Source organism: Epinephelus fuscoguttatus, linkage group LG24, assembly GCF_011397635.1.
Source record: "Epinephelus fuscoguttatus linkage group LG24, E.fuscoguttatus.final_Chr_v1".
Classification (NCBI taxonomy): domain Eukaryota; kingdom Metazoa; phylum Chordata; class Actinopteri; order Perciformes; family Serranidae; genus Epinephelus; species Epinephelus fuscoguttatus.
This window is the reverse complement of record NC_064775.1, coordinates 7,006,070-7,031,067: the sequence shown is the minus strand read 5'-3', so window position 1 is coordinate 7,031,067 and position 24,998 is coordinate 7,006,070. Positions and strand designations below refer to the sequence as shown.

Sequence of the window (24,998 nt, the reverse complement as noted above, 5' to 3'; positions counted from 1 at the left end):
CTAGGTAACTTGTTAGGAGTTTCGGGCGGAGTCGAGGACGAACGGTTTATATATTGGGGTGCCTTCCAGCGGACCGAGCTGGGTTCCTCTGCTACGGGTCGGGGCTTGGTCACAGCACGGAGGCAGTCTGCAGACTGAAGGGAGCGCTTTAACAGGGACTAAATCACAATGCCTGCTGCTAAAGATGATGGTGGATGGAAGAAGTTTCTGTGGAATTCGGAGAAAGGAGAGCTGCTCGGTCGCACCGGAGGCAGCTGGTGTGAGTATGCTGACCGCACGGGTGGTCGCGCGCTTCTGCAAGCGGAGAGCGCGCGCCGGTTGCCTCGTGTTTCATGCCACCTGTTTGATTTGACTTTGCTGCATTCAGCAACAAAACGGAAACATCACTAGTAATTGCGTCACTGTGCCATTCATCTCCAAGTTTGCTCCATTCCCACGCGCCTGCTTTTATCTGACGTCACATGCGCATCCATGCAACTGATTTATTATGGTTATTAAAAAGCGTGAAGACGGATAAAAGCAGGTAGGTGCATGCGTGCTTCTGCTGGATCTTATGCATTCAGGGAGCGTAGACGCTGCGGTGCAGACAGTGAACGCCTGCAACCGATTGGACCTCAGTGTTGCCCACACTGGCTGTTTGTTGTTGGGGAACTTGTCATATAGCAGTTTTGGGAACGAGCCGCCAAAGGGTTAAAAATGCATCACAGTCCAAGGTGAGTCAAGGTGACAGGGGCCCTGCTCGGAAACGGACAGGAGCCCATCGATCCGTGTCGGGTTCCTGTGATCAGGTGTCACTGTAATCTCCCGAACAATACAACTGATTAACTTGCTCGACCTTTCTTCTCCTGTTTCCCCGGCAGCGCCAGTGCGCATGTCCTTGTTGCTCCTCTCAATGTCACACAGCTCCTCAGTCTCAGTCTAGACACTAACACCTGGGTATAAAGAATGTGTGTGCACTGTGCAGTGACATGATGTGTGCTCAGCTTCACATCAGAGCTGCAGCTCAGGGAGGCTGGTGTGTGTGAGCGCCGCTCATGTTTGTCCTTCTGAGGTCATCTGAAAAATGCTGATGCATTTGGGAAGTGTGCCATGCGCAGTGCCGTGATGAAGCGTGTCATAAAAGGCTGACATGAGACCACGTTAAGAACAATATCACGTAAACTGTCTTGACTCCGTGTCTCAGATATGGTGCTGTAGATATGAAGGAATGTCCGGTTCAGAATCCCCAGAGGACTCAAGCTTTGATGCATGTCCAAGTTATGTGTCATATTAATTGGTTCCCACTGTCGTGACCTTTTGACATTGGCTCATGCAGCAAAAGGATCCCAATGTATAGCCCGCTTTACAGCATCTTCATGCTAAAACTGATTCCACTGAGCAGCCAACCAGCAGTGCTTTGGGTAATTGCTACCTTCAACTGTAAGAACAGGCTTCACAGTTGAATTCCTGTAAATCGGACAATGGCCGCCACTGTTGGGACTGTTTTATTATGAATGCTGGCTTTGTGGCTCCCTACATCCGTGGTGGAGACACAGGCTCTGTTAACATGTTGGTGTCTGACGCGCAGCCTCGGAGCACCAGCAGCTTGACGATAGATTACTTCATGTTGGAGAGACCAAAAGAAGAGTCCAATTAAGCTCAGAACGATTGATTTTTAAAAGTGATTGCTCTCTAAAAAGTTAGTTCTCAGCCTGACTTTTAATCTCTGCCAAGTTACAAGGGTGCTTCAAGTGAATAACTTGGACTTCAGGTCTTGTACGAATACTGGATTGGATGTACGTCTGGTTCCTTTGTTGATTAACCTTTGCTTTTGAGTTCTGTTCTGTATGTTCTTTTAACCTTCCTCCTTCACCTCAAAGGTGTGTTCCCTCTGAAGTTAGCTTCTTGCTCATTGGCCAGAAAGCCCAAATGAGTTATTTATGGCCTATGATTTTATGGTTTCAAGAGAACATAAAACCATCTGCTGCTTTGTCTCCCATGGAGCCGTGCATCCAGGTGTCCTCCCTCACTAGTCGTCGTCACGCAGAGACAGCTTTGAAGCTGCTTTCCCTGCCGTGCGGCGACCAACCTGCCTCCAGGAGCCCTCCCCTAAATAGCAAAGTGTTTTTAAGAGCAACATTTGGTCTAACAGGCGGGTGCTTTGGTGAACGTCGCCTTCGGAAGTGCGAGCCGTCATGTAGCTAGACAACACTGAAATCACCCAAGGTTTCTACATATTTGGATGTCCCTTTGGTCGTTCTTATAAGTTGCTTGTTGTATTCACACACCAGCATTATCAGCTCCTTTATCTTGTCGTCTTTCTGCCCTGCCCCTCCGTTCGGTCCGCCAAAGCAGGCAGTTAACTCCTTTAGTTCAGCAGGGGAGGGCAAAGTCTGTGCACGTTCACTGAAATGACTGGAGACGGGGAGTTCTTTCCATACTCTCAGATAATGACTTCCTACTTGTCTTGTGTTTTGATGTCACAATAAACTGAATATCTTTGGGTTCTGGATGACAAAACAAGACTTTTAAAATTGACCAAGTGATTGATTGAGTAATTAATCGAGAAACCAAGAGACAGATCAAAATATTGTTGGTTGCAGCCCTAGTAGGTGGTCAGTGATGTTTTACATGTGTAGAAATCCAAGGTGGTAAATACCTTTTTATCACATTTGCAATTGTGTAACTGTTGTTATCAGCTATCGTGTTGTTGCTCAATGGTAATGTAAGTCTCATAAGGTGTACCAGAATGAATACCTTAGTCTGGGACCCTTTTTATTTTGACACTCTGAACCGTGAGAGCAAGTGATTCTTGTAGTATCTAGAATTTTCCAAGATGATAGCATTATGACTTATCGTCCTTCTAGTGAAATGGTATCATAAGGTATGGTTATACCGTGTTATTGTTTCTGACACACTTTTTATTTCTCCCCTCCGCAGTCAAAATCCTATTGTTCTACGTCATTTTCTACGGCTGCCTGGCTGGAATCTTCATCGGCACTATCCAAGCCTTGCTGCTCACCCTGAGCAACTACAAGCCCACCTGGCAGGACAGAGTCGCACCCCCTGGTAAGAAGAGGCCTGTCTTATTAAGATGTTTGCACGCAGATCTGCCACTGACTCTGTGGAAACAGTTCTTCAAATTTGGCACAAACATCCACTTGGTATCAAGGGCGTGCTAAGTAGATTTTGGTGGTTACATGTCAAAGGTCAAGGTCACTGTGGCCTTGTCTGCCAAATTCTTGTGTATGCGATATCTCAAGAACACCTTGAGGGAACGTCCTCAAATTTGGCACAAACATCCACTCAAGAATGAATTGAATGGTATTTGGTGGTCGAAGGTCAAACTTTGAGGTCATGTGACCTAAAAAAACCACGTTTTTGGCCGTAACTCAAGAATTCATACGCTAATTATGACAAAGTTTCACAAGTGATATTTTTAACTTCACTGTGACATCATAATGTTCTGCAAAAACACTTTTCTGGCCACAATGCAACGACATAACTCAGGAACAGAGGGAGAAATATTTGATACCGATTGGTGACTTGAATCTTGGGTGTCCACCTTGAAGCTGTGCTGATTGAAGACATGTGTGAGGCCTCTGTTTTCACAGACCTGACTGGTTTGCAGGGGGCACACAACCCTGAAGCAGTAAATCAAGTTGTTTCAGATGAGCTATGACCTCTGGTGTTTACTCAGTGAATCAGAGGTTGCCTTCTCGGTGATATAACAAGGTTGTTTTTCATGACATTGTCAGGATGAATGCGTGCACTAAGTTCCAGACAAAGTTAGATGTGAGATATCCTTCCTGTCTTTGGAGTTTTGTCACAGACACTAATCAGATCAGAGTTTACATTCCACATGAACAGGGTTCTCCACATCAGATATTAACTGCAGGCAACACATATGTTCAAAGTGTTGCTACATATGTTCATCCTTGCCTCAGGTAACATGGCTGCATATTGTTTTGGAAATGAGCTCATCATATATCTTCACATCGTGGTCCCAGTGCATCGCCTGTACTGATGGCAGCCTCCCCTGTGCACACACCACAGCCTGGTTTCCATGGCGGGGGAGGGCCAGTGGGGATTTACCAGCCTGAACTGAGCATGTGCCGAACACAGTCGTCTGTCTGAGTGGACGGGAGGAGGGCTGGTGGCAGGGGGCTGCTGTACGACTGCTGTTTGAGTTAGTGTCAGAGTTCCACGTTAAGCAGGATGCATGATTTGTTCATTTGAGGTCATTCTGATCTCTGGTCAGCTGATTAGACCAGTCTGTGATTTGCGTTTTTTACTCAGTCACATGAGATCTCACGGTGTCATCTGAGTCCAGTACAGCGACACTGCCGGTTTAGACTGTATTCAGCCTTTTCAGCTTATATTAGCACAAGAAGTGGAAGCTGGGGAAACAGTATCTGTATCCTGAACGCACAGACATGACATTAATATTGATGATCTCATCTGAATCTGCAGAAGTTAGCAAAAATCTGTATTTCCCACACAGTCAGTGTTCCTGAATGTCACAGTAACTCTGATGTCATCTCATCTAAATTCTAGTGTGCAATTTTCAGACCTTTTATGACTCTGCGCCGACCAAAGCCTTGGCTGGAGGCGTCATGTTTTTGTGTCGACTGTCCACCTGTCTGTCAGTTTCACTCTGGTGAACGCCATATCTAGGAATTTTTTTCAAATTTGGCACAAACTTCTACTTAGACTTAAGACTAAACTAATGAGAACGAGAAAGTTGATGATCAAGGGTCAAGGTCACTGTCACTCCGTCCATGGCATTCTTGTGAACGGGCTTTTCCAGAACACCTTGGGAGTTTGTTCAAATCTGGCACAAACATCCACTTGGACTCAGTGATGAACTGATTACAATTTGGTGGTCAAAGGTCAAAGTTACTTTAGTCTTGTGTCCATCTCATTCTCGTGAACGCCATATCTCAAGAAGGCCCAGAAGGAATTTCCTTGAATCTGGCACAAACATCCACTTGGACTCAGTGATGAACTGATTATAATTTGGTGGTCAAAGGTCAAGGTTACTGTTGTCTTGTGTCCGTCTCATTCTCGTGAAAGCGAAATATCAAGAAGGCCCAGAAGGAATTTCCTCTAATTTGGCACAAATGTCCACTTGGGCTCAAGAATGAAGTGATTAGAATTAAGGGGTCGAAGGTCAAAAGTTCAAGGTCACTGTGACCTATGACATGGATGTAAACTGTAAGTGCAGCTTGACTGGTTCATGGAGGCATACAGCCGATGATGGTCAAAGGCACAAATAACCGAGTACTGTTATGATTACATATAAAATAAGAGTTTGGTGTCCCCGCAGGCCTTACACACACCCCACGATCAGACAAAGCTGAAGTCAGCTTCAACCTCAATGACGTGGAGACCTACCTGCCTTACACCAAGGCCTTGAAGGACTTCCTGGCCAAGTACGATGACGAATTCCAGAGGGATCAGATGAAGTACGAGGACTGTGGAGGTAGGATAAACTCAGACACCCCATAGAGAATAGCGTAGACAGAATGTACCAGTGACTACATTTCCATGCACATTTTTATTCCGCATATGAAAATACGTTAAATTTGATGCGGGCCTGTAAATTACAAAATCCAGCTGGATATTCCGAATTTGGCCTTTTTCCGAATGAAGCATTTTCTGATGAAGATATGTAGGATATGCTGATATCATTCAGGTTTTAGGAGTATTCTTTGGACATGTATACAGAACTTTTTAAATACCTCTTAAGAGAAGTTTCCAGATTCAACAGGCTTGACTTTCAGATGAGTCCTCACCCAAGTTAATCTTCCACTTCATCCCCCACTCCAGATGAGCCTGCAGAGTACAAGAACAGGGGCGACTTGGAGAGCGATGTAGGCATCAGGAAGGCCTGCCGTTTCTCCAGGACCCTGCTGGGACCCTGCTCCGGCATCGAGGACCGAGACTTTGGTTTCAAGGAGGGCAAACCCTGCCTGATTGTGAAGCTCAACAGGATTGTCAACTACCGTCCAAAGGTAATTTTATATGAGACGAGACTCTGACTGTATGTCATTGATAATGCCAGCGAATAATTTTAGTGTTAGCTCACCCAAGGAGAGTTACTTACTCTCACAGTGTAATCTGATGCCCAAGCCTCCCTCCAGCTCCACCTGGAATTTATCTGCCATCTCTGGATACATTATCTGATCTCAGACCTCTGCTCACATTGGTGATCAGATATCAATATGTAAACTTGGTAGGCTATGAGGGCGGACTTGTCATATAGTGTGTCGCAGGCCTTAGGGAAGTGATGCAGAATACCCTCAAGGCTAAGGTCACCTGGGCTCAAGGATGAACTGATTAGAATTTGGTGGTCAAAGGTCAAAGTCACTGTGAGCTTGCATCCATCTCATTCTAGTAAACGCAAAATCTCATGCAGGCCTTGAACTCTCAGATTTGGCACAAATGTCCACGCGGGCTCAACGATGAACTAACTAGATTTTGGTGTCGAAGTTTCAAGGTCAAGGTTACTCTGAGCTGGTCCATTTCATTGTCATGGACATAACAGCTCAAGAACACTTCAAAGGAATTTCTTAAAATTTGGCACAAATGTCCCTGTCCTGATTAGAATTTGATGGTCAAAGGTCACTTTGATGTTCTTGTGATTGCGATATTTCAAGGACGCCTTGAGGGAATTTTCTCAAATTTGGCATTGACGTCCACCTGGGCTCAAGGATGAACTGATTTAAAATTTGGTGGTCAAAGGTCAAAGTCACTGTGACCTTGCATCCATTTCATTCTAGTTAAAGCAAAATCTCATGAAGGCCTTGAACTCTCAAATTTGGCACAAACATCCACGTGGGCTCAACGATGAACTAACTAGATTTTGGTGTCGAAGTTTCAAGGTCAAGGTTACTCTGAACTGGTCCATATCATTGTCATGAACATAACATCTCAAGAACACCTCAAAGGAATTTCTTCAAATTTGGCACAAATGTCACTGTCCTGATTAGAATTTGATGGTCAAAGGTCACTTTGACTTGGCGTCAGGCTCGTTCTCGTCATTGCGATATTTCAAGAAGGCCTTGAGGGAATTTTCTCAAATTTGGCACATATGTCCACCTGGATTCAAGGATTAACTGATGATGGTCAAAGGTTAAGGTCACCTTGACCTCACAAAATGTTTGTGGCCATAAACTCAAGGATAGGATAATGTGGAAATGCGTGAGCAGTAGACATGCTTTAGAATTTGTAGCTACTTGGCAGCAACATCCGTACTGGAGGCATTGTTGACTGTCATGGCTACATATCAGTCTGGGCAGACATGGATGTGAACTGCAACTTGACTATCACTATTTGAATATTGCATTCTGTCACGTTGCAGTCTCAGTTTATATGTGTCTGACTGCTCAGCCTTGGCCTCTGGAGATATCTGCTGAAGCATTTGGGTCCAGTCCACCTCCTAACTTGTCCTTTTTTGTTCAGCCTCCTATCTCCAATGAAAGCATCCCTGAAGAGGCTCAACCCAAGGTGCAGCCCAACATCATCCCTCTCTACTGCACCAACAAGGTACACACTTTTTATTCCTTCAGTTTAGACTTCAGTAAAAGTGTATGTGATTTCAAAAAATGAATTCTGCACATAACCCATACATTTGTCTTTTTTGTCCTTCCAGAAAGAGGAGGATGCCGGTAAAATCGGGGAGATTAAGTACCATGGTATCGCCGGTGGCTTCCCCCTGCAGTATTACCCCTACTACGGCAAGCTGCTGCACCCTCAATACTTGCAGCCGCTGGTGGCTCTGCAGTTCACCAACCTGACCATGAACACTGAACTGCGCGTCGAGTGCAAAGTGTACGGAGACAACATCAGCTATAGCGACAAGGACCGCTACCAGGGACGCTTTGACATTAAGATCCAGGTTAACAGTTTATGACCGCCATCAGGACCGTAGCACTTTCCCTGGCCGCCCCTCCCACCTCTGCCCCCTCTGTCCTTAACTAAACACAAATCTAATGTAGGAGATTCTAAGTGAGGGGGGGTAAGCTGTAGCGGTTAAGTCAATCACAAATAGTCTTGAATGAATAAATGAAAGAAAATCCATGATAGGGGACCGATGTGTAATCTCGTCTGCTTTCATCACTAGCTTCTACACTTCTGTCTAGCGTTAGAATGTAATTTAGAGGAAAAGTAGCAGTAGGCCTAATAAAAATATTTATTCCGCCGGAGATTAGACTTTTCCACAAGCCATGGGACATCGTTCATTGACGACTGTAAAGTTAAATTCCATCTCTGACATGTAGCAAGCCGTGTTTGTCCCCTCTGCATATCGCTGCCTCGTGTGGTTTCAGTAGATATTTTTGGAGTGTGCCGTAGTCGCAAAATCTGGTCCACGCTGTTCCTCATTTTCCTCTGTGAGCAAGCTTTAGCTGTCCTAGGCATGTGTGTGTCAGACATGAACGCACACTTCCGGTTACTTAATGATTGAAATGGTTTGACATGACGCCCTCTTCTGATCTGTGTAAGGAAAAGGCTGCACTCCAGGGAACTTCTTTCCTCTTTTTATTCGTCTTTTACATCTGATCACGGGAGACTCTTTATTACTTTGCCTTTCTTTCTTCTTTTATTGCTTTGTTAAATCACGTAAATGTGTGAAGGGGTTTTATTACTTTGGTTTCATGCCTTTTACTCTTGATTTTGCCTTGAATGTAGAATTGTGTGTCCAGCCTGTTAGACACTTCAGCCTGCTGTACGGGCGACGGTGCTAACTCAAGTTTTTAAAGATTTTTTTTTGTTTTGCCGGAACTCTCTGAATGTTTTTAGCCATTTAAACATGGTGGAAGAATTTTATATTTATGCAGTTGTACATTTTGTTTCTTTGCAGAATATTGTAATGTATAAATGCAATACCAAAGTGACGAGTTGATATGAGAGTCTTAACAGAAGCAATGCAGTACTTGTTTTTAGGATCTCATCATGTTAAGTGCTAAAGTCAATGTCTCACCTTGCAACCTCAGTGGTTAACTCTCGATTCGTGTTTTGGCCATGAATGTAGTTAGAATGAACAGGTAACAAGCAGTTTAGTTCCACAATGACTTGATTTCATGCATTTAAAAAAAACAAACTTGAGTTCTTCCAGAGCTCAGAGGCTTTAGACGATCAATGATGTTGGCTTTGATATTCCATAGGATCTCATGTTGATGTAAAACACTCAACTTGAACTTTAACATCAGTCAACTTTCCATCCAGCTTTGTCATTTAATCAAAGGTAGAAACAAATAAAATCATAATGGACCTTTCTCCTGTGTTTTCTTTTTCCTGTGTTATATTGTGACGTTCGCAGATCGACTTCCTGAACCACAGAATCCGATCATAATGTGTTTGTCCGGGACTTTTTCCCAGCATACACTGGGTGATTTAAAACCAGTTACTATGACTTTATTTCATGATTTTGGACGACATGCTATACTATGACATTTTTCATGATTTTGGACCACATGCTATACTATGACTTTTTTTTTATGATTTTGGATCACATGCTATACTATGACTGTTTTTCATGATTTTGGATCACATGCTATACTATGACTGTTTTTCATGATTTTGGACGACATGCTATACTATGACTGTTTTTCATGATTTTGGACGACATGCTATACTATGACTGTTTTTCATGATTTTGGACGACATACTATACTATGACTGTTTTTCATGATTTTGGACGACATGCTATACTATGACTGTTTTTCATGATTTTGGACGACATGCTATACTATGACTTTTTTTCATGATTTTGGACCACATGCTATACTATGACTGTTTTTCATGATTTTGGATCACATGCTATACTATGACTGTTTTTCATGATTTTGGATCACATGCTATACTATGACATTTTTCATGGTTTTGGACGACATGCTATACTATGACTGTTTTTCATGATTTTGGATCACATGCTATACTATGACTTTTTTTTATGATTTTGGACCACATACTATACTATGACTTTTTTTTATGATTTTGGACGACATGCTATACTATGACTTTTTTCATGATTTTGGACGACATACTATACTATGACTTTTTTTATGATTTTGGATGACATGCTATACTATAGGCCCGTTTCCACCGCAGGAACTTCGGGGTAATTTTACGGGGCCAGGGCTGTTGGTGTGTGTCTCCACCGCAGGAACCGCCCCCGAAGGACAGAGTTCCGGAACTTTTACAGGGGCTAAACAAGTCGCTGACTCGGAGTAGGTACTCAGAACGGCCCCGAAAGACTCCTGGCTGGGGCTTGGGGATTACTTGGTGCTGACTGGATATACTCAAGGAGGGATGTGACGTCAACAGAAAGCAACAAAATAGCCGCCATTTTTAAAACTCAGCAGACGAGGGTTAGCTTGTTCATATAGCTTCTGCCGCCATGTAAAAAAACTCACTAAATGGTCCGTGAAAAACATATGTTTTTCCAGCGGATATCTTAGTTACAACATGACTGAGCTAGCAAAGCAGTTTTGTGTTTATGTGTGGTATGTATTCAGTTTTGGAAAATCGCGATGTCTAGAAAGCATCAGCTGACAGGGACAGCTAACAGCAGCAGCAAAGCTAACATCAGGACGTCATCTGTTAAAAGCCTCCCGTTGTCGGATACAACATGAAACTACTACTAGTTAGCTCAATCATGTTGTAGGGCTAACAGCTAACGGCGTCCCTACGTCGCCCCGGTAAATCGTCGTGCAACAATTACGTCACATCCAGAGCATGTAACTTTACAGGAACTTTCCTCGTACTCCGCTCTCTCAGTGGAGTCACAGCGGTTGAGAGGGCCGAGCGAGAGGACGTTCCTGTAGTAGTTCCTGCCCCCCAAATAGTACCAGGAACTTCTTCAGTGGAAACGGGCCTTATGACTTTTTTCATGATTTTGGACTTTGATAAAAGCTCAAATATCTTCAATGTCCAGTCACAAACTGCCTGATGGAGTCAGTGCTCCAAAGAGAAATAAGAAATTACATCATCATCAGAGTCAGTGATCCTTCAAGATCCTTCATCTCAGTAATACTATGTTCTCTAAGCAGCCCTGCACAAACCCAATGACAAGTGGAGAATGATATGAATATACTATTTCGGAACAATGTCCTTTTTTCTGTCTGTGTGATAGACTTTACCCCTTCTCCCTCTTCCTGTCTGACCTCAGAGATGAATGAATGAATGAATTGTTGCTGGCTGAGGAGGGGGAGCAGCGTGACTGCACGATCTCTGTTACCCTTCAGTCATTGAGTTCTCAGTGTTCAGACTGGAGGAGGCTGCTGGAGCGGTCGCAGACACATGGTTCTGTAATTACAAGAGGTCGCTGCTGCTGTGAAGTAGCTAACAGAGGGATGTTGTTTCAGACACCAGCAGAGAGCAGGTATTAAGTCACCAGGAGCCGCGGGGGCCAATGAGGCCGGACATTCAGCTGCTGCTTAAAGGGACAGTCCACCCCAAAATACATTTGAAGAACTCAACAGCAATGTCTCTTTCCAGAAATCATGACCTGGTTACTCAAGATAATCCACAGAACTTGTTGTGAGCACTTTCATGTCGGAACTATTTTCTCTCGACCAAACTACACCGGTCAACCGTATCAAGTGACCTTGACTTTATATGTGAACCCATCACATGCTACCTTTCACTTTTATGCTTCTGTGCAGGCGACAACTACAGTCGAAGGCATTATGCTTCCGTGTTGTTCATACAATCTCGTGAAGGTGATATCTCAAGAACACCTTGAGGGCACTTCTTGAAATTTGGCACAAACGTTCACTTGGACTCAATGATGAACTGATTAACTATTGCTGGTCAAAGGCTAAATGTCACTGCGACCTCGCGTCTGTCTTATTCTTGTGACTACAATATTTCAAAACAGCCTTAAGGGAACTTCCTCAAATTTGGCACAAACGTCTAAATTTTGGTGGTCAAAAGCTAAATGTCACTGTGACCTTTTGTCTGTCACATTCTTGTGAGTGCAATATCTCAAGACAGCCTTGAGGGAACGCCCTCAAATTTGGCACAAACGTCCACTTGGACTTGATTATTAGATTAGAACTGAATTAAATTCAAATTTGGTGGGCAAAGATTAAAGGTCAAGGTCACTGTGACCTAAAAAAAAAACCATGTTTTTGACGTAACTACAACAAAATTTTACACAAACACAGAATAAAATGATGAAAAGATACGTTTCATATCCAAAAGTTCAAAGGCTAAATTTACTGTGACAACACAGTGGTCTGCAAAAACCCTTCTCTGGCTATTTGTCAATGTCATATTGCAGGAAAAGAAGTAGACTTTTGGTCAGATACTGAATTTGTGACTCTAATTTTGGGTGTCCATGTTATCTCGCTCTGATGGGAGCAAAGGATACACGGCTTATATATATATATACCTATAAAAACCATCCATGACCCTGCACAGGATGAGAGAGTCATTGATTAAGACTGCTTGTGTCACAGCTGTAAAGATGGAGACCGTGTGGACAGAGAGACAGAGGCAGGCAGGGAGTTGGTTGACAGAGCCTCAGATAACAGTACTGGAGCAGTGAGATAGCATCACACTGTCAGGGCACAGTGTTTCCACTGAACACTGAGGAACACAGTTAAGACGGAGAGCAACTTTATCTCACAGCAGCCAGCTTTGACCTCCTGAGAAGTAGTGGTGTCCCTGGAAATGTTGTATAGGGGAGGCCAGATGGGGCCGCTCAAAATTTTGGGATTGTGGGTGCTGATCCAACAGCAGGCGGGCTGTTCAAACCTTCTGGCTCAGTCACCAGCACACCTCACCTAACACCTGTGTAGCAGCAGACACCAACAAACAAGCTCCATGGCAACGAGGCAGGCCCACCGCAAATGTAACAGGAGTACAGTAAACAAAAGTCAGCCCATCACCCAGCCTGGTGGTGACATCACAGCCCCGGTGCCCTTAAATTCATATCAGCATGTGTTGTACTGCGAGGATGTGTCTAATGTCAGTAGGGCCACACCCCTATCTCATCCACACACCATCAGAAGCATCTCTACTGGTTACACTCTATCATGTGACTGACAGATGCCGTGTGGTCGGCCGGCAGTGGGGGAGCAGGGCGGTGGGGACATCTCTGCCTCAGTGAAAAAACAAATGAAGTTCTGTACCCAGAATGGACTCAAAGTACCCAAATCACAATGGGACACACCAGAAGGTGGTTGAGAACGACAGGGCTAAGATCCTGTGGGGCTTCAGCTTCCAGACTTTCGGACCAGATATAGTGGTGGTTGACGAACACCAGAGGAGGACAGTGGGGGTAGACGTGGCGATACCAGCCGACAGCAACATCAGAGAGAAGGAACATGAAAAGGTGGAGAAGAATCAAAGGTCAAAGAGTAAAGGGTTGAAGAGGCTAAAGAGTATCAAGGGGCTGAAAGAACGGCTGGAACAGATGTGGAAGGTCAAAGTTGACGTGATCCCCGAGGTCGTAGGAGCACTTGGGGCAGCGATCCCCAAACTGGGAGAGTGGCTCCGGCAGATTCTTGGAACAACATCTGAAGCCTCAGTCCAGAAGTGTTCATGTACATTTTTTTCCATCCATAATTAAAGTAAATTTGTCTCCAAATATCTGTCATAGCTGCATCCCAGCCACTAAACAAGAGCCATCTGAACACAAGAGGGCAGCAGTGCTGCATCACATGAACCTGGTCACTCAGCTGACAGGAGCGTAGGAAGGATCTGTCTCTCTAAACTGTGGTAAGTCAGATGTGTCATGTCTGCTGGGATGTGTAGTGTAGCAGATTTGTTCAATGGCACAATCACACAGTTCTTCATCTGCGCTGTTTGTTCTGGAGAGGAAGAGTCCTCTGTGGACAATTTGGCTCCTGGTAAAAACCACCTGAACAATGAACAATAAGGAAATCCAAACGTGGGGAAGTCCATGACCAAAACGTCAATATGTGACGAGGTTGGAGTGACAATGTGTTGCACTGGACCTTAAAGAGTGTCTTAGATTTCTGTCTTGACAGTGTAGTAGCTCCTGGCTGGTGATTTAAAGAAGAGGGGTCTTTCATCTCTTGAATTTCCTGACCTTTTCTGAGTAGATGATGACTGTGGCTCTTGCTGGAAACCAGGCATTCCAAAATAAAATACCATAAAATGTCCAAAAAGGTGTTAATGAAATATCTGACAAATATTAAATTAAATGTCCCAAAAAATATTATCAACATGTCCCAAAAATGTCAATACATTTCAAAAAAAATATTATTAAAATGTCTAACAAAATGTTAAATTAAATATCTGAAAAGTGTTCATAAAATGTTAATAAAATGTTAGAAAAAATGTAAATAAATTGTCCAAAAATATATTATTAAAATGTCACAAAAATGTCAACAAAATTCCAAAAAATATTATTAGAATGTCTGAAAAAAAAGTTAATTAAATGTTTGAAAAATGATTAAAAAAATGTTCATAAAATAAATAATAAATAAAAATATCAATAATGTCCAAAAACATGTTAATGAAATGTCCAGAAAATAGAGTCTAAATGTCTAAAACAATGTCGATAAAAAAAAAAATTAAATATCATTATATTATTGTTAATTAAATGTCTGAAAAATGTTAATATGTCCCAAAAAATGTTAATTAAATTTGAGAAATCATGTTGACAAAATGTCCAAAAAAATTAATTAAATGTCAAAAAAATATCATGTCCTAAAAATATTAAAAATGTCCAAAAAATCTTAATAAAATACCCTGAAAAAATGTTAATGAAATGTTCTAAAAATATTAATGTCCAAAAAAGTTAATAAAATGTCCCAGAAATACTATTAAAATGTTCCAAAAAATATTGCTTAACTGTCTAAAAAGGGTTAATTATAATGTCCCAAAAAATATTAATCACATTTGTGTAATAATGTTGACAAAATGTCCAAAAAAATATTCATGAAACATCCTAAAACTCTTAAAAATGTCTGAAACAATTTTGATAAAATGTCCCAAAAAATGTATTAAAATTTCCCCCAAAATGTTAATAAAATACCTGAAAAAAATGTTAATGAAATGTCCAAAAAAATATTGGTAAAATCGTGTGTCTTTCTTCTTGGTAGAGCCTGAACATGTTAATCACAATACGTTATTGATGTCATACTTGGTGTCACAGCTTTGACGAGCACCTGAACGCACCATCAGTTTGTGTCTCTGTGACTGTCTTGTCTTGTTTGTGGAGGTGAACTGAAGTGACCCGGGGTCCGGCGTGTGTCTGACGCAGGAGAGTGGCTGATGCAGGAGCCGCCATGACACGGTGGTCCTGTGGGGAGGCAGACACAGCTGAGGCTGTAATGAATTTAATTGGTGAGTCGGCTGTCAGCAGCTTGTTAACACATCAGCAGCACTGGGAGTTAATGACAGCAGTGACGTCACAGTTTGATTTACTGATGTTGGCACAAGCCTATTCTCCACCCAGACTGATCTGAAAAACTTCCTCCATTGTTCACTCGTGCTTGCAGTTTTAATGATAACCAAAAGTGTTGCAGAGATATTTCTCATATCAAGGACTGGTACATACACTGATCTGTTAGATGAAGATGTTTAGCTCTTCACAGTAAATCATCCAGTGATGATATCCTGACAGCAGGGTGAGTCAGTGAGCAGTGCATCCTGGGAGACACTGGAGACAACAAACTGAACCCAGAGCAGCTCAGCAATTATAAATGCACATGGGGCCAGTGATTATCTATGGACAGCCTCCAATGTCATGAAATGAGCGTCACAGCCTGGAGACCAACAGATGAGCAGGACAGACTCACTGAGCAGTAAAACGTGACAAAATGTCTGTGTCTTGTACTTTTCGTTGTAGTTTAAAGACTAACTTAGCAGGGCGGAGAAGGGGTGTTGATAAAATGTCTGAAAAACGTTAATAGAATGTCTTAAAAATATTAACAATCTTGATAGAATGACTGAATTTTTTTTTTAATTAAAATGGCCAAAAAAGTTTATAAAATATCCCCAAAAATGTTAATGAAATGTCCTAAAAATATTAATAATGTCCAAAAACATGTTCATGAAATGTCTAGAAAATGTAATTAAAATGCCCAAAACAATATTGATAAAATGTCCAAAAACATTACTAAAATGTCCAAAAAATGTTTATGAAATGTCCAGAAAATATTATTAAAATATACAAAAGAAGTTAATGTCTAAAAACTTCATGACATGCCCAAAACAATAAATAAAAACAACAAATAAACAATAAAAAAATATTTAAAATGTCTGAAACAATCTTGATAAAATGACCGAAAACAATTTATTAAAATGTCCAAAAAATGTTTATAAAATACCTGAAAAAATGTTGATGAAATGTCCTAAAAATATTATTAAAATGTCCAAAAAATTTTCATGTGCCCCCAAAAAAATGTTCATTACATTTGAGACATAATGCTGAGAAAATGTCCAAAAAAATATGAATAAATTGCCTGAAAAAAAAATCATAAAATGTCCTTAAAATATTAAAAAAGTTCTTAAACAATGTTGATAAAAATGACTTTTTTTTTTAAAATGGCCAAAAAATATTTATAAAATCGTGTGTTGTGTGGCTTCTGGGGCTCCACATCAAAATATGACAGGCTAAGTATCCTCCTGTGTCAGTTTTGGACGTATGGGGTCAGCATGTTGAAGAACATGTTTGAAGAACGGCGAATTTCAGGCACAAAGATTTTATTTTTAAGTCCCACTTCCTGCTGTAGAGTGAATGACTAATGGACAGCTACTCAACAGAGACGCAAACTAGCCTGACGACATGGCCGAACTCAGTTATGACGCTGATTACGGTAAATTGTGTGGGACATTGAACTAATGACTGAGGAGAGATCTGGACCCTGCTGCTGGACCAGCTGGGAACCACTGCTCTGAACTGCCTCCACACCAGCCTCGTCACTACAGGCTCATCAGTGTGAATTGTGATCCATCACTTCTTCTCCGTCTGCTTACCGACAAGCATCAGCAGATAAACTCTAATCTCATTTACAGCAGCTAATCTGACTCGGCAGATCTGCACCAGTGAACAGACATGTTCAGCGTGAAACTGGCTTTTCCAACATACACTGGCCCTGAGAGAGACACCGTACGACTGACTGCTGAACCCCCCTGAGACGCTCTCCCTGCCTGTAACCTGTTAGCACCTCTAACTGATCAGCTGCTCTCACTTCCCCAGCAGCTCCCAGCTGTCACACACCGGGCTCAGAGGGAAGCAGCGGGAGCAGAGCAGAGATTAGCTGAGGCTGCTGGGGGATTGTCCTGCTCCTCTCCGAGAAGTGGAGGTGGAGTCTGATGTCTCACTTTAGCCGTCCACACACTAAGAGGATTGACTCAGACTGGAAGGGATATAAATAAAGAGGTGGCTCCGACTCTGGTCACTCTTGTTTACCTATCCAGTGATACAAACAACATGAATTTACGTCCATTATAAGTGTTGTTTTGTCACTGACAGGCTCAGATTGTTGCTCTAAGTGTCTGACAACATTATGGAGAGGATCCCGACAGAGATAGACCTTTAGTTAAAGATCCTTTTTGTTTAAACAGAAACAGCCCTGTGCAGCCCCAAGTTTGCCGCCTTAATCTCACATACTCATGAAAGTGACTTCTCCTCCCTCCTCCTCCTCCTCCTCCTCCTCCTCCTCCCTCCCCCTTCATCCTCTGCTGGGAGCCAGTGCTGAGTGGATGAGCAGTAGGGCAAGATCTTCACCACAGCAAAGCATGTGTGCTGTCTCCTCGTGTGACTTGTGTTAGAAGATAAATTAACTCTGTGACGGCAGGATCTGTGTCGCCGAACACAAGTCCAGCCTCATGTTTGACGTGAAGGAGGAAGAACAAACGAGGAGCGATATGGGATTCACTCAGAGCTCACCCTGATTTCACCGTCATCATCATCTTCACTCACATTCAGGTAAGCCAAATGTACCCAGATTGGGTTTGTTTTTAATGTTACAGTGTGATTACAAGAAAAGACTCTGAAGTCCTGAGCTTAACAAGTGACATCGGGCTGAACATCTAATTTTAGCAGGTGTAATCTGGGAGAAGGATTTGAGTTAACAGTGCTGGGAAACATGTGGAGCTAATGGGACTAAACACAAACAGATTTAAAGGCAATATTTAGCACTGAATTCAGTTACAATATACAAGATTGGAGCATCATTGATGATTTGATTGGTTTGATTTTGTTCGGACAAGATGTGCATTTGACTGACACACTAGAGTGCAAAATGCTCCTGTGTTCAGCAGACATTACTGAAACCAAACAGACGGCAGAAGGAAGTGTGCATCTACTCACCTAGCACCACTGAGCTAGCTAACGTTGGCCAAGACAGACACCATTAATTTTTACATCCAGCCCATTCTCATTACAAAGTTGTCAAGTACTGCCGCTTTGTTTGGATTTGGTGTCAGACAACGTGTAACATGGTTGGATGGAACCTGTTGCAGTGTTACGACACGCCACGAGTCAGCTGGATGACTGTATAATACACCAGTGGATGACTGAAACACTATCTGGAACAACTTAGGGCGCATTCACACCAGGATAGTCCGGGGGACTCTGTTCGATTGGGTGGGGAATGCAGAAAAATTTCACACCTTCATTTGGTTCGGTTCACTTTCACACTGCACTTTTTAAAGCGGACCAAACCACCTGGACAACGTTACACAGTTACAACAGCTGATCATTTGGGGGCGTTATTGCCCGACATAAAATGTCCTAAAAATATTAATAATGTCCAAAAACATGTTAATGAAATGTCAAGAAAGTGTAATTAAAAATGTCCAAAACAATCTTGATAAAAATGTCCAAAAAATATTATTAAAATGTTCCAAAAAATATGAAAAGAATGTCTGAAAAAATGTTCATAAAATGACTGAAAAAAATATTAAAATGGCCAAAAAATGTTTATAAAATACCCCCAAAAATGTTAATTAAACTTCTTAATATTAATGTCCAAAGACATGTTAACGAAATGCCCGAAAAATATTATTAAAATGTTCATTAAATTTGAGAAATAATGCTGACAAAATGTCCAAAAAATGTCTGAAAAATATGAATAAAATCTTTGAAAAAATATTCATAAAATGTCCTTAAAATATTAAAAAATTCTGAAACAATATTGACAAAATGTCCCAAAAAAATGTTAATTAAATGTCCTAAAAGTATGAATAAAATGCCTGAAAAAATGTTCATAAAATGTCCTAAAAATATTAAAAATGTCTGAAACAATGTTGATAAAATGACTGAAATTTTTTTTATTAAAATGTCCAAAAAACATTTATAACATATCCCAAAAAATGTTAATGAAATGTCTAGAAAATATTATTAAAATGTCCAAAAAATGTTAATTAAACGTCAAAAAAAAGGTTAATATGTCCCAAAAAATGTTCATTAAATTCGAGAAGTTAACAACAGCTGCTCGTTTGGGGGTGGTATTGCCCGGTATTGCTCATCGACTGGCCAGGACCGAAAACGGAAATCCATCCCCTTCAGCCGGCTTGGTCACCACAAAAAAACAAAAATGCACTACGCTCTACATCACTTCTTCTCGCTGGATCGTTGGATAGTCCGTTTGCATCTCCCACTGTAAGTGAACCGCACCAGGGTTCTCTTGCAAGTGAACCGAGACCCCCAGTTTTCAAGTTTGGTCGTTTGGTCCGCACCAGAGTTTGAATGAGTGTTCACACCAATCCAAACGAACCAAAGTACTCGTGGAAGTAGACCAGAGTTCATTTAAAGCGGACCAAATAGCGCCAGTGTGAATGCGTCCTTAATATGAAGAGCTGGAAAGTGGTGGATGGGTCCAACTAAGCCCAGACTTCCACCTGGGAGGCTGCTGTTCACTTCCTGTTTGAATGTAGAGCCAAACCATGATGTTGTTTTCTAAATTTAACCCTGTGCTTTGGTTGACATCGTGGTGTTGGTTGTGGCGTCCTGTAACATAAACACAGTGGGATACCTAGCGTGTAATAAGTAGACGTGAAAGTCAACTGCAAAGTGGCGATAGATGATGGTATGAGAACGGGTTGTTACATCGTGTGCTGTCACAAGCACGAGCCTCCTGGCCATGAGTAGATGCACACTTACCTCTGCATGGTAATATAACATGGTATACAAGCGTGACTGTGAGCTCATCATATTATCCTGCTCCATGTTTCCAGGCTGATGGACACTCAGGATCAGACGGGGACAGGACTGCTGTCCAGGTGAGTCTGGCTAAGGACTAAGGATCCATCAGAGGCAGTCTCAGTTCACTGCAGATAATATAAATAGTCATGGGAATGGATATTAAACTGACAGTTTGTGTGTATCTGCTGATAAAACATGATCTCTTTTCCAAGGCTATCCAACATGATGCATTTTGGGAGGAGCAGCGTTGGCCCTGCAGAGTCCAGCGTCAGCAGCCAGAGAACAGAGGAGAACACGAGGAGCAGGAGCAGGTGAGCTGCAAACACATCCCAGTCCTTGGGGGATCGCACTGCTGGAGGATCTGACCCAGATTTCGGCGCCATCTTTCAGTCCATCACCACAGTCGGTCACCACAGAGATTTAGCTCTGCTTTTTATCAGTCCCAAACACAGCAAAGTGTCTCTGAGTGACGGGGACGCAGAGACAGAAAGCTACTCTGCTCGAAGCAATGTATTATATCATGACTTAATGCTTAAAATATTACACCTTTTTTTCTCTTGTCATATGACTTAAAGCCGGGGTAGTCTTATGATATTGAGTTGCTATACCTCTCGTAATACATGCAATGATTTGTTTCTCTTCCAGCGATTGTCGCTGCGCCCTGGCTGCACAAAACATGAACAACTCCAACAACAATGATGGGTAAGATGATAAGTCTTGATAGTCCAACCACGAGATTTTGAGACTTTGCTATGGACCAAAAGAGTTGGTCAAAGCGAAGGTCAAAGGGCCGCCAAACTGTTAGGGTTCATGCTCAGGGGGCGACATATATCAACGGATAATTTCATGGCCATCTGTTCATGTAGCTGATGATATCTCACTCTGGACCAAAGTCTTGGTTAGGTAATCCAATCACCAGAAAAAAATGTTGGCATTTTACGTTTCTAAAGAACTGCAGATACCTTACCTTTAAACATTATCATGTCATGGATACATTGAAACTTTACTTTTGTTCGTTTATGGTAAAGAAAATATCCTGGTTGAGTTTTAAAAAAAAAAAAACACTTTCAGGGGCACAATCCTGCCTGGAAAAGCGGCAATGTCTTTTCGTGGCACAACCGGTGGAAAGACACTGACAGGTCACCAAAAACACCTAAACTTGGAGCCTAAAAAGCTGCTTGTAAAACAGCGACAGGTTGATAACAAACTCTCATGTTTGTTGTATAAAAAGCTGCTGGAAAAACAGTAACGGGCTGATAAAAACCACTAAGTTGTCGTCAACAAAAGCCGCTGGAAAAACAGCAATGGGTAATTTCAAAACACCCACATTTGGTGACTGGTGACAGGTTGCTATAAAACTCGTTTGTTGCCTAAAAAGATGAAAGATTACGTGTATGAACTGAGCCAGGGAGAATCCTGTGGTCATGTAAGACCTGGGGAGTCCAGGACTTTAATTTGTCTACAATTATATTTGGCCTATTAACTGATTTAAAAAATGAGCGACCGACACTTTTATTAAACTGCATAATGTACGAGCCCTTCACTTGACTTGCTACAGAAAGGCTTTATTCCTCACACAGCATGTCCCTGCTGTTCGCACTGGTTATCTCACTTAAAATCAATGATGGCTGTAGTGCTGAGAGCATTGGGACTGCACGACTGTACTGTGTCACAGCGCCCTCCTCAGGCTCTCTGATAGCACTGAATGACAGGGGTCAAGATATTTACCTCACCTGCCTCTGTTTCTGTACATCTACAGTAAAAAAGATGAGAAGAAAGACGAAAAGAAAGATGAAAAGAAAGACGAGAAGAAAGATGAAAAGAAAGATGAGAAGAAAGACGAAAAGAAAGACGATAAGAAAGATGCCAAGAAAGACGACAAAAAGGATGATAAAAAGGAAGAACCGTAAGTATCACATAGTATGTTCTGTGGCTGCAACTTTCTATTAAATGAGGATTTAGACATCTGTTTGCTCATTTTGATTTGGTATCTTTGAAATGTCCACTACAGTTTCAACTAGCAATGGCTTCATGAACCATTTTCTTTATTTTTTGAGTGAACTCTGGCACTCTGTTCAACAAGGGGTTGAAACCAAACTGCATTGCCATCCCTTGAGCCTTTTTCATTCCACCAAGAGCGCCATCTAGTGGGTTCAGCAAATACAACTATTGCTACATGAAGCTTCATTTGGACATCACTAAAACAGGGCTGGACATATTGAAAATCTTCAATACTATACTGATAAAATACTTGGATCTCAGTGATACCAACAACCTTTGACAGTACCTTACTTTGCCAAGTATGAACATGCTTTTTAACGTAAAACATCCCTTTTCTCATTCAGAAAGGAGGTGTGGATCATGGACCCCGCCACAGATATGTACTATTACTGGCTGTGCACAATATCTGTTCCAGTGTTCTACAACCTGATGCTCCTGGTGGCCAGGTCTGTATTCATGACATTTTCTATTTCCTCTTCACCCTATTGTTGCTTCGGAGCTCTTTGTCATGGTTTTGCCTCTCTGTAGGGCTTGTTTCAACGAACTGCAGTATGCAAATTCAACCACATGGATGGTTGCGGACTACATTTCAGATGTCATCTACTACATTGACACCTTTGTGAGAGCCAGGACAGGTCAGTGACAGGAACTTTTGCTTCGATGTGTGAAGATTAAAGGAAACTTTAAGCTCATGATAATGCTAATAAAATTGTTGTTTCATCAGGTTTTCTGGAGCAAGGTCTTCTTGTAAAGGATGAGAAGATCCTGAAAGAAAAGTACATGAAGACGCGCCAGTTCAAATTAGACATCATATCAATCATTCCCACAGATATTGTTTTCCTCAAAATTGGAGTTGACAACCCAGAGTGGAGGTTCAACCGTCTCTTTAGGTTAGCGCGGCTCTTTGAGTTCTTTGACCGGACTGAAACTCGAACCAATTTCCCCAACATCTTTCGAATTGCTAACCTTGTACTTTACATCATTATCATTATCCACTGGAATGGTTGCCTCTACTTTGCCATCTCCAAGGTACTTGGCTTTGGCTCAGACACCTGGGTTTATCCAGCCCCCACTAATCCTGAATTTGCTCGCCTGGCGAGACAGTACATCTACTGCTTTTATTGGTCCACTCTTACCCTGACCACTATTGGAGAGACACCACCCCCAGTCCGAGATGTTGAATACTTTTTTGTGGTAGTTGACTTCCTCACTGGGGTTCTGATCTTTGCTACAATTGTAGGCAATGTTGGTGCCATGATTTCCAACATGAATGCTGCACGTGTAGAGTTCCAGGCTAAGATTGACTCTATCAAGCAATACATGCAATTTCGAAAGGTCACCAAAGACCTGGAGGCCAGGGTGGTGAAGTGGTTTGACTACCTTTGGACGGAGGAGAAAACCTGTGATGAGAAGCTGGTGCTGAAGAACCTGCCGGACAAACTAAAAGCTGAGATAGCCATCAACGTCCATCTGGAGACTCTAAGGAAAGTGCGCATCTTTCAAGACTGTGAAGCAGGTTTGCTTGTTGAGTTGGTCCTTAAACTTCAGCCACAAGTTTTCAGTCCTGGTGACTACATCTGTAAGAAGGGGGACATTGGCAGAGAAATGTATATCATCAAAGAAGGAAAGCTGGCTGTGGTAGCAGATGATGGGGTGACCCAGTTTGTGGTCCTCAGTGATGGGGCATACTTTGGAGAAATCAGCATCCTTGGTATCAAGGGGAGTAAGGCAGGAAACCGAAGAACAGCCAACATTCGAAGTGTGGGCTATTCTGATCTGTTTGCCCTGTCCAAAGACGATCTGATGGAGGCACTCATTGAGTATCCTGATGCTAAAACCTTGCTGGAGGAGAAGGGAAGGTCCATTCTGATGAAAGATAATCTCATAGATGAGTCACTGGTCGCTGCTGTTGATGTCAAAGACTTGGAGGAAAAGGTCAACAAAATTGAGGGGAATATCGAGGTCATGACAGTCAAATTTCGAAAGCTAACAGACCAGTATGAATCTTCCCAGCGTAAACTAAAGCAACGGCTCACCAATATCTCAAACCAGGTCCGAACCCTCAGAATAGACGAGTAGATCTTGGCTTGGCGCTGCTACTGCTGGTCTTAAGGACTTTTCCATTTCAGGGCATTCTTTCTGAGGTCATTCCATGGTGCTGTTGGACTCGTCACCAAATAGCACATGACCAGCACTTGGACAGTGGCTGTCTCCATTCATTAATCCTATATATGGTCAAATAGAAAGGTTGCCTTGAAGGACCACTCTCATACACACAGACATTCAGAGGGCTGGGTAATTCCATACTTCCTAAGTACCAACTGATAAGCTCAGTCCCTAGGGACTTGGGTTGGGAACCAGAGGGTTGCTTCAAGTCCCCGTCTGGACTTAATATGGAGTGTGAACTTGGCACTCCCAGGCACTACCGAGGTGATCTTGAGCAACGCACTGAAACCCCAACTACTTGGGGCGCCTGTCCATAGCCAGACCCTCACTCTGACATCTCTCCACTTAATGCATGTATAGTTCCTGTTCGTGTGTGTATTCCAAGCCTGTGTGTACATGACAACAGCGTGACAAAATTGAATTTCCCCTCAGGGATTGATAAAGTATCTTCTTCTTTGTGTCCCTACTGAGTATCATAAAACTGTTACTTCAATAGATAATAGGATACTTGGTAAGATTTTCGTGAACATTAAACAGGCACTTTCTGATCATTTAGATCATTTTGTACTGATATACACAGTAAAGTTTCATTGCAGCCGTTTATGTGATGCAGTTGAGGTATTTGGCTTATTGTGCTGAATTTTTAAAATGTTTCTTTGCCAGTTTGGTCCAAGAACAAAGATTTGTGTCATAATTGTACCTGTCTGGAAGT

The 24,998-nt window shown here is 42.2% G+C and overlaps 2 protein-coding genes across 2 annotated transcripts; both read left to right on the top strand.

Annotated features, from left to right (window-relative positions):
• The first annotated feature begins 61 nt into the window (after nt 1–61).
• atp1b1b (ATPase Na+/K+ transporting subunit beta 1b) lies at nt 62–9,260 on the top strand. Its single transcript, XM_049570159.1, has 6 exons — nt 62–259; nt 2,920–3,048; nt 5,309–5,464; nt 5,812–5,996; nt 7,447–7,530; nt 7,637–9,260. The coding sequence occupies exons 1-6, from the start codon at nt 169–171 to the stop codon at nt 7,895–7,897; spliced, it is 906 nt and encodes a 301-aa protein (XP_049426116.1). The 5' UTR covers nt 62–168; the 3' UTR covers nt 7,898–9,260.
• Nucleotides 9,261–17,889: 8,629 nt separating this feature from the next.
• LOC125884683 (cyclic nucleotide-gated channel cone photoreceptor subunit alpha-like) lies at nt 17,890–24,907 on the top strand. Its single transcript, XM_049569779.1, has 8 exons — nt 17,890–17,899; nt 20,152–20,196; nt 20,332–20,430; nt 20,765–20,821; nt 21,879–22,025; nt 22,465–22,566; nt 22,649–22,755; nt 22,845–24,907. Exons 2-8 carry the CDS (start codon nt 20,156–20,158, stop codon nt 24,197–24,199), a joined length of 1,908 nt encoding a protein of 635 aa, XP_049425736.1. The 5' UTR covers nt 17,890–17,899; nt 20,152–20,155; the 3' UTR covers nt 24,200–24,907.
• Nucleotides 24,908–24,998: the final 91 nt, after the last annotated feature.